This window comes from Chaetodon auriga, chromosome 19 (assembly GCF_051107435.1).
Source record: "Chaetodon auriga isolate fChaAug3 chromosome 19, fChaAug3.hap1, whole genome shotgun sequence".
Lineage (NCBI taxonomy): Eukaryota > Metazoa > Chordata > Actinopteri > Chaetodontiformes > Chaetodontidae > Chaetodon > Chaetodon auriga.
This window is the reverse complement of record NC_135092.1, coordinates 18,226,087-18,241,507: the sequence shown is the minus strand read 5'-3', so window position 1 is coordinate 18,241,507 and position 15,421 is coordinate 18,226,087. Positions and strand designations below refer to the sequence as shown.

General features: G+C 43.3%; 1 protein-coding gene across 1 annotated transcript; it reads left to right on the top strand.

The window, feature by feature from the left end:
- Nucleotides 1-122: 122 nt before the first annotated feature.
- Nucleotides 123-11,747, top strand: aif1l (allograft inflammatory factor 1-like). The gene is made up of 6 exons (XM_076757966.1): nt 123-291; nt 477-538; nt 2,597-2,663; nt 5,951-5,992; nt 6,753-6,915; nt 9,657-11,747. The coding sequence occupies exons 1-6, from the start codon at nt 267-269 to the stop codon at nt 9,742-9,744; spliced, it is 447 nt and encodes a 148-aa protein (XP_076614081.1). The 5' UTR covers nt 123-266; the 3' UTR covers nt 9,745-11,747.
- Nucleotides 11,748-15,421: the final 3,674 nt, after the last annotated feature.

Genomic DNA, 15,421 nt, shown 5'->3' with positions numbered 1-15,421 from the left:
TCTTGTGCTACTGCAGCACTTGAATTTTCTCTCACACAGGCGCATCCTGTTCTACTTGTATCTTATTTAAGTAAAGGGGTCAGTAGTTTATTTTGAAAGGCTTGACCGGATGTCCCGTCCCTAATTGCCGCCGTCTTGCCAGAGTGGCCCACTGAGCCCAATCTCTAACGGAGAACAGGAGTATCGCCCCGGCGGACAGTCGCGGTAGCCTTCTGGCTCGGATATTTCTCACTCTCTGGATTTATACACCACAGATAAATTCCAGGATGCCTTCAAATAAAAATACCCAAGGTAATAAATAACACAATATCTCACTACGTTATCTACTTTCCCGGGCATCTGCTAATGACTGTCGCTAGCTAAAGCTTAGACTCTTTACAATAGAGCATCAGGAGGCCGACCGGCTACCGTCCAGGCTAAGCCTCCGTCGATATTAACGAGCTTGCCGTGAAAATAACGTGATTTTCCTTTTGCAGGAGGGAAAGCCTTCGGACTGTTGAAGGAGCAGCAAAGGCAAAAACTGGAGGAGATAAACCAGGTACGCTTGCTGTCCGCTGTTTGCCGTCAGCGTCTCTAACGGCACCTCGCGGGGGTTTGAATCTCACGAGCTCGCACACACTTGACTTGGCATTGGCCTTGTTTTTTTCCAACGTGCGGCCACAATTCAAGGCATTCAGATCAAACCTCCTCAGTAGCCCTGTGAATTATTAATCCCCCCTCGAGATGCTACACACATTTATTGGAGTTGACCATAGCGATGCTGTTGATGCGTTTTATCGATCGGTCTCTGCCGTCTCGTGGCACTTGTTGAATGGCTGCACGCTGTCACACATCTCTGTCTAGCATTCCCCCCCCCGACCCGATCGTATCGATCTGCATATCATTTGTTAAATCGCGTTTTTAAAGCGTGTTTCGTGGCCGCTCCGCCGCCGTTTCTCCCCCTCCACGCCTGAGAACAGGTGTCTGAATGAGCTCTTTGTCTCCAACATCAGGCCTCGCCTCGGCAGATAACTCCGCAGCAGTTCCCACAGATTAACCAGATGACCGCATAATCTCTGTTTCCCTCCTTCATTTTGGCCCGCCGCCTGTCATCAGCTCCCACACGGAAAACCAGGTCACGACAGGAGGGCGGCCGCGAGCGCCGGTGACCTTTCTGTGCGCACACACTCAGCGCCCCTTCATGGAGATTCATCCAGCTTTTAAAAGCCTTCATTTGCTCATTAGAGAAATGGCTAAGCGGCTAAAAATAAGAGTAGTGCTGTGATTAAAGCCAGGGTTTTCATACACTGACGTCCACTCCGCTATATTAACATGGGCGCATATTAAAGTGGGGATGAAACTTCAAATCCTGCCACTGTCGTGAATCCAGCCTGGTTATTCATGCATCCAATCCAATCACCGATTGACAGACAGTTAAGCTCCAGTGTTCACCTGTGCAGCTGCTCTAAATGTTGTACAATATTTAATGTATTTCACCTGTGCATTGTGAAACACTCTTTGCAGAGATACTGTGTATTTCCTGCTCTGTAATATGCTGGTAAGATAACACCGTGACTGCAGGAGGACATTCCTGTGCGTCCGGGGCGGTAGTGATTCAGCACGGCTGACTCAGGCGTTGGTGATAAACATCCAGTTGTGGCGTTTGTCCTCCTCATCCTTAATCAGGTCGATGCAGAGGACAGCCTGTCTCTCTCTGTGTGGATAGGAGCCGACTCCCACATGACAGATTGCGTCATTATCACTTCATTAGAACAGCTCCCTTTGGGCTCTTTTCCTCTACACCCTTGTGACATGTTCCACTTAATGAGCACAGTGATAAGTAATGACAACCCAGGCGAGGAAGAGCATCTTAAGATAGTGAGTCATCATCCTCAACTTAGAAGCTTTTGACACGTTTGACAGAAGACAATCAGATTAATGTGCTTAATGCTCAGATGTGTTCGTGGGCTTCGTTCCCCGCTGGTCGTGCATCGAGCGACCCAGCTTCCAAAAAGGTTGGGACTCTGCGTGAAACGTAAATAAAATGCAGTCATTTGCAAAGTGTTCTGCAGCACATGTGGTCAAATCCTTTAAGAAATCATGTGTTTCACACAGTGCTGACAATGTTAGAGCTCCAATCCATTAATCCATTAGTTGTCGACTATTTTAATAATCAATTTGAGTAATAAAAAAGTCAACACTCTCCAGTCCAGCATCTTAAATGTGAATATTTTCTTGTAACTTATCCCTCATTGACAGTAAACTGAATATGTTTGCATTGTGGACAAATCAAGACATTTGAGAAAAAAACTGATTGACATTTTTCACCATTTTTGACATTTTATACAAACAATAACTAATCGGCTTATCGAGAAGATCATCGACAGTGAAAAGAGTTGTTATTTGCGGCCTTAAACCTCGCTCCATCCTCCCTTGTGGTCGGCTGAGCCTCTCGAGGAAGCACCTTTCATACCCGATCATGACACTATCACCTGTTACCAACTAGGAATGAAATGAGCCGAAAGCTGATGTAAGAGGTTTCAGTTTTAGTCAGATTGTAAAGCCTGTTTTTTTTCTGATCACCTCCTGTTTGTTCACCCCTCTTCCTCCTCCTCAGGAATACCTGGAGGACCAGAAATACAGGGATGAAGAAGACCTGCCTGAAAAACTGGAAGGTCTCAAAAGTAAGCACATCCACTCCTCCCCTGGGTGGTTTCAGTATCTCAAAAATGTGGTCATCTCTGCGAGGGCGTGTTCCTTCTTCCTGCCTCTTGTCTCAGCCTCAGTATTTGTTTGTTTGTTGGCAGTCTGGACACACACACAAACACACACACACACACACATGCACACAAATAAGTCTCCAGCATTTTGTTTTTCTCTGTGGGAAAGACAGGCTGCTGTGATTTCTAAGAGGTTTGCGAGGCCGAGTCCTCAGTGGCCTTGGAGGAATGTGCTGGGGCGTTCCTCAGCTTGTTGTTACAGTATTCAGAACTTAGCCGGGTAAACTCGGAGCTCCTGGGAATAGAAAAAATGCTGCAAATAGGAGCTAATTACGGGAACAAAACTGCATGATTTATCAGAGCGCTCCACCCCATCGCTCCGATGATGCACATGTGCGCTCTGGGTGCGTGTTTTCCTTTTCTGTCAATGAGTTTTTTATCTGGAATCTTCCGCACAGAATAACACAGGGCTGATTATTCTGATAGAGGGCATATGTCTTGAAATGAGAAACATGCTCCAGTGTCCTACTTAGGATCTCTGCTGGATCTTGCCGCAGGAAATGGAGCAGCAATGTATAAACAGAAAGGAGGCCCGACACCCAGGTCCTGAGAGGGCTGCTGGTTTTTTTTTTTTTCTTTCTGTCTTTTCCCTTCATTTTTCATACTGGCCCAGTGACCCAGAGGTCGGTATCTAAACCCTGAGCGCTGAACCAGCAAACAAATCACATCTACGCAACTCATGATCAAAATATGCTTAAACATACCCTGCTGTGATGTTACAGCAAGTGTTTCCTTCATGTTTGGTTAATTTGATTAATAAAGTCAGAATGTCTGGTCTTGTATTAGCTGGTATATCACCATGTTTAATACAAGATAAGGCAGATTTTTATTCATCCTCCTGTGGGAAATTGTTAAAGAAATTGCAGTACAAAGTAGGAAAGAGTGCAAATATAAACTATCCATAAGGTGCAAATCTATGAAATATTATGAGTAATGCAATGCTAATGGGCAGGGTGGTATATAGCACCTCTATTTACACTATAGCGCCTGATCGTATCAGTGTTAATGTTAGATTTTAGACAGCCAGCGATGGTGGCTTTGCAACCACGTCGTCTTTAATCAGCAGCACCTCACAAGTTCAGGGAATGTTGCATTGTCATTGGTTGGTAGAACTAGAGACAAACAACCCAACCAGTCGCGAACAGATGCTGATGTTTGAGAAAAAACTCACCGCTGCAGCAGTCTGAAGTTAGTCTGATAATCACCAGCTGTAGAGTCACAGTCGAGTCTAATGGCCGAAAAAGAGTAAAACTGGTTTGTTCTGTGTGTGTGTGTGTGTGTGTGTGTGTGTGTGTGTGTGTGTGTGTTTAACCCTGGGACACGTGTAGTTGCCAAATGTGCCAAATGACCACAGCTTACTCCGTCCGTGCCATATTGTCATTCAGTACGACCGTTTCTCGGGTGCTTTATAACTTTTCTGATGTTGCTTCAAAACACTACACGGATTTGTTTTTATTAGCCAGCCAAGAGAGCGGAAATCAGGTTGTTTTCAGAGTCCACAGAAGCCAGCGCTGAAGCGTTCGTTTGCCCTGTGGGTCGGTGTCTTTTAGAAGTGTGGGAAAATACTTTGCCTCATGGCCAAAGTGGCAGAGGAGTCCATCCGTTTGAATTATTTTATCTGCAAGGTCCTTTTTTTTGCCATGAAAACCCCCCTTCAAAGGAGAGCTCCCACAGTGGAAGCTCACCATCAGACAACTCAAATCAAACTTAAATCACAGACGCCCTTGAGAACATCAAAAAGAGTGGAGGCAGAAAATGGCTGGCGGTTCTTAAGCTGATGGCGCCGTCGTTTTGTCGTATCGGTTGCTGAAGCTATGTGGGTCAGGAGGGTCCTCTGAAGACTTACGTTTTGTTTAGTTCAACCACTTTCTGTGGCTGCAGATGATCAACAGGCTGCTGTACGGCAAGTGGCCCACTCAAAAACAGCAGTGTGTGTGCGTGTGTGCTTGTGTGTGTGTGTGTGTGTGTGTGTGTGTGTGTGTGTGTGTGTGTGTGTGGAGGCCCACTCCTCAGAGCTTCCGAACAGGGTTAGCATTGTCCTGTCCCACTCCCCCCTGGGTTCACACAGTTAACACAGTTCTTTCTCTCCCTCCCAACACAAACACAGAGCTTCCAGTGTGGGACAGAAATAGCAAGTGTAATCTGACTAAAGTGGTCTTTTGGAGAAAAGAGGATGGTGAAATTTGGGGAGAAGCGGGAAAATGTCTGCCTTTGGTATTTCATAGCAGCAGCCACTTCAGTAGCACGCTAATAATGAGCTTTTATGCGCTCTATATACTTTTTTTTAATCATTGTGCTCAGTGTAACACAGGATAGTCACGTGGCCGTCCTACCTCATTAATATTTAACTACAAAACTAACTGTGAAGGAACATTTTTGTGGTAGGGGTTCATGTAAAAGTCATGTTTATGTATGGGGAACAGCCAGGCTAGCTGTTGCCCCCTTGCTTCCAGTCTTCATGCTAAGCTAAGCTAACCGTCCTCTTTATCAGACAGATATGAACGTGATGTCCGTCTTCTCATGTGACTCTCAATAACAAAGAGAATGAGCATATTTTCCAAAAATGTCAAACTTCTCCTTTAAGCCAACTGCACTTTGCAACTTAAAACAACCGTTTGATGTTGTTAAAAAAAGCTGAGTTTTTTGACTGTTTTTGGAACGTGTTGAATCTGTTTGAGAAGGATCAGCGGTTTGTCCGCATGTAGACGGATCGTATTTAACCTGAGTGAGCGACTGTGAGGGAGAACTATCCGAGCTTCCCCACGTTCAGCCCACTCATCTCTGTTTTCCTTCCTGATTTGCTGTGTTTGAACTTTCGGGTCTCTTTTAACTTCCTGACCCTCTAATCTGTCTCACACGTCACCGCGCGCTCAGCAGCTCTTTGCCTGCTTTCCACTGACAGACATCCAGAACACACACACACACACACACACACACACACACACACACACACACACACACACACACACACACCTGTCATTATCAGCTGCTCGTGTCTTTCCTTTTGCCGGGTCAGCTGTCAGCAGAGTGGAACACAGTGAGATCACAGTGTGTGTTAACACTCTTGCTGATGTGTAAAATGCCAGCTGGGGGTTGGCGTTTGTCAAAATGTCGCTCCAGCGTATGTGTGTCTGAGCTGAGGCTGAATTACCGCTGTCAGTAACAATCACTTGTGCTCATTTGTTTTGCAGATAAATATGCTGAGTTTGACCTGAATGACCAAGGAGAGATCGGTGAGTAATAGCAGCGCTGAAACACCAACTGCACCTCAGAAAGCAACTGTCAGCAGACCCACGTGCGGTCGACATGACGGAACAGTAATTAATACTGCGTGTGTGTATTGTCTGACCTGCTTGAACGGGCTCATGTGTCACGTTTGTGTCCGGTGTGTAAAGCGAGCGTACTGTACACCCGTGTGAAAGGTCTGTCGCTCTTGAACAGATGTGAGGCAAACCTTACTGTGGGAGTCAGACGGCAGATGCAGCGTCTGTCTGTCCGTAGGTCCTGAAAGACGCCGCTAAATGTCCCCTATCACAAGCTGCGTTTTTGGGGCCACGTTAGCGGCGTGGCTAGAGGGATGGTAGTATCAGTTGCTGTGGTCCAGTTATGGTCAATAATGAATTGATTGCCATGAAATTTGGTACAGATACCAGTGAGGTCCAGGTTGGCCATATTGCAATGTTAGTAAGTTTTTGATTAATTATTCAGCCCTTCAAGACTAGTGACATGCCTGTTAGCCTCAGCTCGACTTCTCTTCTTGTATTAATTAGCAAATGTTAGCACGCTAACAGGTATGCAATACATCAACATGGTAAACCTTATACCTGCTAAAGATCAGCATTGTCATTGAAAGCATGTTAGCATGTTAGCACAGTGTTAGCTCAAAGCAACACTGCGCCTAACTACAGCCTCACAGAGTCATAAATACATAAAAATGATTCACTTCCTCTCATTCAAGCATGAATCTGATTGTCAGCTGTTATCTTCTCTCAGATCTGATGGGCCTGAAGCGGATGATGGAGAAGCTGGGGGTGCCCAAGACCCACCTGGAGTTGAAAAAAATGATTGTGGAGGTGACGGGCGGCAGCAGCAACGCTATCAACTACAGGGACTTTGTCAAGATGATGCTGGGCAAGCGCTCAGCTGTGCTCAAACTGTAAGTTAACCTCTGTGCGTGTGCTTCACGTGGACGCAGCGCTCGCTGTGGCTTTAATCCGTCTGCTGGTTCACCGTGCGCTTGCGTGTCTGAGAGGGAGGATATGAATCGTGTGCAGTGTCAGCCAATTGTTTCATCCATCAGCAGGGGGGATGACTAGCGATGATGTCATTACTCACACGCAGCATACGTAGCCTATCCATAGTCAGCCCATCCTTATCCTTAGCTGGGATCATGTGCTTAGGTAACTGACTATAGGCTGATTATCCACTGACTGTCGCGTAGGACTGATCGACACGTTACAACTCATCATATTTCTTATAGTTTGTCTTGTAGAAGAGAAATAATTTCTTTTAAATGTTGTCTTCAACGGGCCCTGCTGGATAAGGTGACACATTTCCTGCTATTTTGAAACGGGTTAGTGTCAGCAGTGTAAGCCTTTTAAAGCAGCCTTGCAGTGGGTATTGGCTGCTGCATGTCCGCTCGGCTGGACTAAGCTGGCTGGACCCTTTAGTAGACAAATCCCATAATCCCAAAAACACAGAGCAGAGAAAACGCATAACTTTTCCTCCTTTGCCCTCAACCGTTTTGCGAAAGTATATCCCATAATCCCCCAGCCACTATTTATAAGTGTCTCATTCCCTCCCGGCCACACTTGTCCACTTGGTAGCATTCTAGTAAACAAGGGTTGAAATCTCAGGTTGGTTTTACTACTCTGGATCAGTGTTGTGATGAAGGATTTGTTGTGAAATCTTAAGCTCGGCTGTGCGGGACGTTGCAGAATTGCCACAATTATAAACAGGAAAGGAGAGTTGATTTATATATGCTTATTTAAGTAATATGTATATACATATTCCTTGTTTTGGTTAAAAACGGAAGCAGCGTGGAGGTTTATCTACCTACACAGAGTATCCCTCTGTTTCTTGGCAATTTGTGCCTTTTTAACTCCAGCTGGCAGCCGACTGCTCCCTACTCCCTGATAGCTCCAAAGGTCTACAACGCCTCTGTTGTTTGCTGTTGTTTTTGTCTCTAGAGAGAGGAGAGAGAGGAGGAGGGGAGGGAGATCCTGGGGGTACAAAACGGCTTTAGAATAGCGTTATTCAAAGCATGTAGCAGGGCAGCACTCGATTTAGTTGCAAATGGAGAAAATGATGGACAGTCTTGAAAGTTTGGAAAATTTGGTTAGCCGTCATGTTTTCATGGTCAGGAATATGCTTGAATTTGAATATACTCCTTGAAAAATGCTTTATTTTTCAACATAATCTGGTGTTTCATTGCCACAATCACTGATGTAAACCAACAATCTTTTCCTATTTTGAAAGCAAACAATCCCATCGCCATGTTTGTTTGTCTGCTGGCATCGAAATGAGCAAACTTTAAGTAATCCTGATCAAAACATGCAAAGTTAATACGATCAGCTGGTAAAAGAAAGGGAGGTTATACATTGATGGCTGTGGATATGAAAGCAGTTCTTTTAACTTTATTTGTCACAATTGGGTTACAGTAACAATTTATCCATTCCATGAATCAGAATGACAGATGAGCTCTCCAGATCTTATGTTTTATACAAGCGATTGCTTAACAAGTAGCAACAGCTGTGGGGGATCTGCTACAACAAAACTGTCGTTTTAGGCTTTTCACAAAACATAAAACTCTTTGTGCAGATTAAACAGCTATCGGCCATGCACAGTCTACGGTATGTACACAATAACAAGATTAAGGTAGCCACTCACGTTATCTAGTAAGCGTTATCTAAAGCAGATTAGCCTAACATAGCAATATGCTGAGATAATACACGATGGTTATCAGTTTAATAGACAGTCACAAAAATGCAGTTCACTTGTGTTACTGGACTCGTCATTGAATCAGTAGTTGGCGGTTAAGTGTGAGCGGCGACCTGACCGGCTCCAGCAGACTCTTTGTAACAGAGGAGGAATCGGGAGTGTGAAGAAAAAGGCGGGGGATGCGAGCGGTCGCCAGGGGGATGTGCCAGAGTTTGAATTGCTGAGTGCCGGTTTCGTCGTCGGGATCATTGCTCCTTATGGGCTTAGCTGAGCTTTGCAGAGTTTTCCAAAAAAGGAAATTAAAGACAGGCATTCGCTCTGAATAGCTCCTGTCAGATCGCTCACTCTGCTGTGTACAATCTAAACCGCTATTCCCTGCTGTCCTTTTGTGGGTTCCCTTCATTCCTTCGCCTTCATTTGCTGCTCAGCCAGTTCACAGCTCGACTGTAACTGTGGCTTTTTGTGCCGTCCAGGAGCTGATTATCCCTCCTCGCTCGCACATCCTACTTGCAGTGTTTATACTTTTCTTGCTCACCTCTTCCTGCCTGATATACATTTCCATATGGCTTTGTTTATGCCTCTCTCCATGGTGCTGAAGCCATCAAACCAAGTTTCCCAGACTGCCTTCTTTAAATTGATGCCAGTCCAAGAGATTCACAGATTAATTGATGAGTCGACTGACAGAAAATCTAACTATTGTTAAAATTGTGTGTGTAATTTTTTAAGCAAAAATACCAAAATGATCCAGTTCACTGAGATGTAGCTTGTCCACCGGAGAGCACTGACAAGTTTTCCAACTGTAAAATATTCCATTCTGTCTATATCTGTCATGTTTAAGTCCAAGGGATCTGCATCAAGGTTGATTGCTTACATTTGTCTAAAAAATTCAGTGTATTCTTGGTTTTTAAGCACTGACTGACTTTTCTTTGCTCTTCCATCACTCCTCTCTCTCTGCAGAGTCTTGATCTTTGAGGACAAAGCAAACGGCTCTCCCTGCAAACCAGATGGACCCCCTCCAAAGCGGGACATCGCTAGCCTGCCTTAAGCGTAGATGTCAGCCTCCGGACTGCTGGCGGAGCAGAGGACCATCCGTGGCTGCGTGAAATTGAGTCGTTTTCTTAACATGTGGAGTGTTGTATTAGTGTGGGACCAGTGGTTGAGGGTGTTATCATGTGACATGCGGTGTGTGCATCTGTTATCTGGAAGACTGAGCCCACAACTCACTAAATGATGTTTGACTGTGAATATTATCATTCATCTTCTTTTTTTTTCTCCTTAATTCAAATGTAGCATTGATAGTTGATACGTGTAATCTGCTTGGTAAATTAAATTTTGTAGTAAGTGTTTCACGGTTATATTTTAAGGGAAGACTCTCCGGAGGTGGTTTTTCCTTTCTTGTTTCGGGACACGTTCATTTTAATGTGAGAGCAGGACGCTTTTGGAGAAGCACAAGGAGAAGGAGCAGGTTTTCCAACACATTTTTGCACTGTCCTCAGTGGTCTTGGATGGATTCCTGCCAGGCTAATCTTGGTCAGCTTCTCGCTTTAGATCAGGTGCCAGAGCTTACAGGCCCAGCCCATTTCCTGTGGGTCAAAGTCGTCAGCCCTCGGAGCCGGAATACTGATCTGGAATCAGTAAGTAGGTTATCATGGCCACCTGATGATCTGAAAAACATTTTTTTTTGGTATCTATACTGCACTGCTATGCGTTCTGAATATCCATTCACACTAGCTGAGAGAGGAATAAGACATCATGTTGACCATGGGATGTTCAGTTTCAGCACGTGGGCTTCAGGAGCAGCACATCTGACTCTGTAAGGTTCAGCACATGTTCGTTTTTGGAAGGAGTGTGATTTAGGGGCACACAGGCATCACAAATGTACATAATATACTTCACACAGTACAATCAATCATATTCTTTCCAAGTGCCTCAACATGCAGATACTGTAGAGCTCAAACACGCAGATTGAAGGAGGAGGGAGTGTGCACAAGCGCTCGGTTCAGGCAGTCCTCTTCGCTCACTAATCCCCGAAAAAGACGAAATGCTCGTTGTCGTTCGGTACGTTTAATGATGTTTGTCGAGTTATATCCATATGAACATTCTGAGGGAGTGAATTTTTAAATGTAGTTTCTGTGTTTTCCCTTAAAATTATTTTTTTTTACATCACAGCAAGTGTTCAGTGATTTTTGAAAGCTGTTTAGGCTAACCTGTACTTGTCTTGCAGTTCATTTATTTGTTATTAATTTCTCTATGTCTTGCATTCATATTCCCACCCCTCCATATTTTTTCACCAGCCAGTCATCCCTCTCTGCTCGACTGGCTTCATCCTGTGAATCCTTGTTTTTTTTGTGCCTCAGTGTTTGTCTCTCCACTTTAAATTTTCCTAGTTACTGTGAATTTGGTACTTGTACTATTTTTAACCTGCTGATCATGTTCTAAACCATGATGTTAGTTCTGTTTCAGCCTGATAGGTACATTACACCTTTTTAATGTTGTTAAGATGCACATTGTCTGCAGACACCAAAGGAATTAAATTCTTCTTACACTGGCCTGTTTTGAATTGTTCATCGCAGTAATGGAGATCTCTTTTAACCTCTTGACTAATTTTGAGTTTGGGTGAAAAATGACCAGTTTAACAGGTTTGTTAAATGTTTCCTTTCTTTTCACTCGTAAACACCGGACCACATCTCCACTGTTACGTATGTTTAAAGCTGTTACACGCGGAGAGCGAGATGCAGTCATAAATGCAGTAATGCTATTTACTGGAGCCCCTTGTCTCACACAGTGAAAGGTGACCGAGCTTACAAAGAACAGACATAAACATAATCTGTCCAGCGAGCCAGGGGTCACTTTGCAGCACATCTCGGGCCTGACAGATTCATCCTCCAGTTTGTTCACAGGCAGATATAAATGGTGTGTGGTTACGTTTCATTGTAATACTGCTTTCATTCCATATTTTATATTTTCTCACCCACTTTTCCATGTTGCTTTGTGTACGTGCAGCTGTATGCATACATACTCTTGAGCAATAAAATGTTTTCATGAACAGCTGCTGACACTTGTTTGATTTCCTGTATGTAAAGGTCGTCCATATTTCATTTGGAGAGCAGGTGCTTGGGCGTTGAATAGCGCAAGCAATACTTTAACAAGCATGCTAACAGGCGGATCCAGCAGGATTATTATAAGCACCTCTAATTAAAATGATAATCACCGTTGCATGTAATAAACTGCCAGGAGCTTATGTAGGCACAGAAATAACAGGGGTATGACAGTGCTGGGATTCTCACGTGAAGCATCCAGTTAATAATTGACCTCCAGGGCTCACATTAGCTCCAGCTTTGTCGCCTGCAGTTGGCAACATCAAATTCATTTTGCACCGTTTTGTGTTGTGTGTCAAAAACTTTTATTTCTCTGTATGTCATCAGTCATTCTGCTTCAGCTGTGTGTTCAGGAGATTTAGCTAATACAATATTTTTGTTCTATTTATCTTGCTGCTTTTTCCTGAGTCAGGAGCAGTGTTCAAAAGCTGTATCATTCTGCAGTGAAGTAATTAATGGTCCATGGCTGACATGGGAATAATGAATGCAACACTGCAGCGTGTCCCGGGGCAGGATGGAGTCCTCCTCAGTACCTGCTCTCTTGCATCAACGCTGCCATCTGCTGGTTAGGATTTTGAGATATTGAGATGTTTCACTGGTAATAAGTGACCAGGGGGTAAAACACTGCCTTAAATGGATTCACTGAAAAATGAGGGACCACACTGTCTTCATCAGTGACACAGACAATACAAATTTAATAAGTATGTTTTAATAGGAAAGTATGATACTCCATCTTTCATGGACTGGTGGTGATAAGAAAGCTAATAAGTGTTTTTAAAAAAAAACCCAACTTGAGCTGTGAGGCTTCATTAAGATCATTATCAGCAGGCAGCTATAATACAATTATAATGTCAAATACAAGCAGCAGCAAATGTCAAGTGTAATTGGGGTCTCTTTGCAAACTGCAGATAAAAGTGCACACTCTGTGGCTCAGATAAAACATGTCTGTCGGGAAGAATGGACATATTAATTCCCAAAGAGTGTATCAGAGAATATCACAGCCTAAAGCGTCACATTTTAAAAGGACACGAGGCAGTGCAGGTCTAATGAAAGACGTCGTCGAGTTGCGTTGTGCTGCTGTAGTTGAACATCACACTTTTAACACAAGACTTGCAAACATGCATTGATTCATTGTAAAGAGATGTTCAGAAAATTGAACTGTAACACCCTATTTAACCCTTGACCTGCTTCCTAAAGTAACTGCAAAAAGCCCTGTTCAAGGACACTTTACGGGATCTCTTTAAATACACAAACCTTCAGTTCACTCAAACCCAGAAACTCAGTGGACACTGGCGACCACAAGGTGTCGCCACTGAGAGGACTTTGGGTGATCAAATGTAAGTTTCTGATTCGATCAGGGCTGTTAAAGTGCGTGAATGTGAAGAAATAGAAACAAATTAATGGACAGACCTTAACTGACATTCACCTCAAATTTCCACGTGGAATAAAAGCAGAAACAGACGTAATCATACCTGAGTACCTGCACTTGATGTTAAACTTCTCAAGGACTTCTTTTTTTTTTTTTTTTTTCATTTAATCAGTTTCCTTTCATCTCAAAGCACATACAGAGAGCATGGCACACACACACACACACACACACACACACACACACACACACACACACACACACACACACACACACAAATGTACACCAAGTGTCACCGAGGAGGACTTTTGGTAGTAACTGTTAATTCCCAGCAGACCTCTCTTGGGAGTCATGGTAACTGTTCACCAGGCCATTCTTTCTCTAATAATCGCTCACTGACAGAGTGAAACCTGTATTTGTTCAGCTTGTACTTTCTGTTATACTTTGGCTTTGGAAAAAATAAAGATTTGAGCAGTTATTTTGGGCATCCTTTGCAGTACATTATGTTGCACCTCTGTGTGCTTTGCTGTAGGACATGAGATGCTTTGGAGGTGTTTGGTCATCCATTACTGTCACTTAGCAGCTCCTCACATCCTGACAAGCTGATTGTTATTCACAACGTGTCTGTGAGGATTCTCATTCTTCCAGGTTGTGAGATACAGTAGAAGTGACTGTGTTCAAATCAAGAAACAACACTGGGACGACACAGCCAAGTCCAGCTGCCTTTCTTTTTTACTACTTCTGGAGATGGAGATCAACCAGACCGACAGTGGACAAGTGAGCACAGGAGGACTGCAGGGAGTTCACATCTGTCTATGTGTGTCAAAAAGCATCCAATCAATAAATTAGACAGTAGACTGACAAAAAAAACTTTGTTTGGGAGATTACAGGTGATGTATGTAGATAACGTATGAAATTCCAGCATGGGAATTTATCCCATCAGTTACATAAACTATCATAAATAGTTACTTTGATTCCATCTTTTATTTCCATTTAATAATTTTAATAATCAGAATTCTTGCAGGATCCTGTTCCTCATGAATATTACAGTGGTGCAAATCTCAGTCTCTGAAGACAGATGAGTCTCCTTAAGGCTCTTAATCCTACCAAATGTTCATCTTTCCAACTCTTGAATAGTTTCCTAAAATAGAGGAGAAGAGTGTAACAAGACAAAATATATGTCCAGCTCATGAGTAAGAGTCTGTCATACCCACCAGATTGCACAATCAAGTACTATAGGAGGAAAGGAATTACATAACACAATGAACACAACACAACAACACAAGAGATTTACAGATGAAGACTCATTCAATCAGATTAAGTTTTGGCATTCCTTTCTGCCCTTAGCAGCTTGATGTGATTCATTTTCTATTTGATTTTGCCTGCTTCACAGCTACTGTTCTGCTCTCAAGCCACCTGCACACATCGTTGAACAGCACCTATCTACGTAAATAATAATCCTTTATTAATTTAGAGTGAACATTACATTGAGTCATCCCGCTGGACTCACATAACATATGCGCACGTGCATAGCAAATCCACAGATTCATAAAACAAACAAACAAACAAAAAAATCAAGCAAAAGTCAAGAAATGTGATTAGTGAGAGAAAATTGAAGACAGAACAATGTGCAACAGCATGGAATTGAATGATTTGCGTCTCATTTGGGCCTTGTTGAGACCCACTGACAGTCTACCTCTGAACAGGCACCTGTTGTATTAAACAGACTTGTACCAAAATGTTCTTCTCACTTTGGTTTGATCTGATTGCTCCGTTTGTGAGCTGTAGAAAGCAGATTTATATGCTCTCAGTGAAGAAGTGGTGAATTTATGGGTTATCGGCACATTTCGGAGACGTTATTCAGTAAAGTTAAGTCTCATAAAGTTCAACATGATTCCTGAGTTTCACTTTCAGCGATTTGTATGAAGTTCTGTAGTACCTCACAAGGACTGATTTCCGTCAAATGCTATGTACATTTTGATTGTTCAAGTTTGCTACTGCCATCTACTCCATTTGTTTTTTTGTGCATGCTACCGGTTTGTCTTACGTTTGTTCTGATTAACCATCTGACTGTCTACTGCACATTTTCCCTCTATTCACTCTGTGACCCTTATTTCAAAATAACGTTACATCTATTATTTTCAGGGCAAAAAAAACAAAACGTTCATAATCACACCCCGATTTAGTAGTTTACTGGGAGCATTTGAAGGCAACATACTACGTCGCCTACGCCTTTGACGAATCACGCAGGAGCCGGG

Bases quoted from the DNA above. Each gene is read 5' to 3' on its own strand.
- aif1l (XM_076757966.1), top strand. From the start codon at position 267: ATGCCTTCAAATAAAAATACCCAAG. The intron at 292-476 runs GTAATAAATAAC...TTCCTTTTGCAG, and splicing joins TTCAAATAAAAATACCCAAG to GAGGGAAAGCCTTCGGACTG. The intron at 5,993-6,752 runs GTGAGTAATAGC...ATCTTCTCTCAG, and splicing joins GAATGACCAAGGAGAGATCG to ATCTGATGGGCCTGAAGCGG.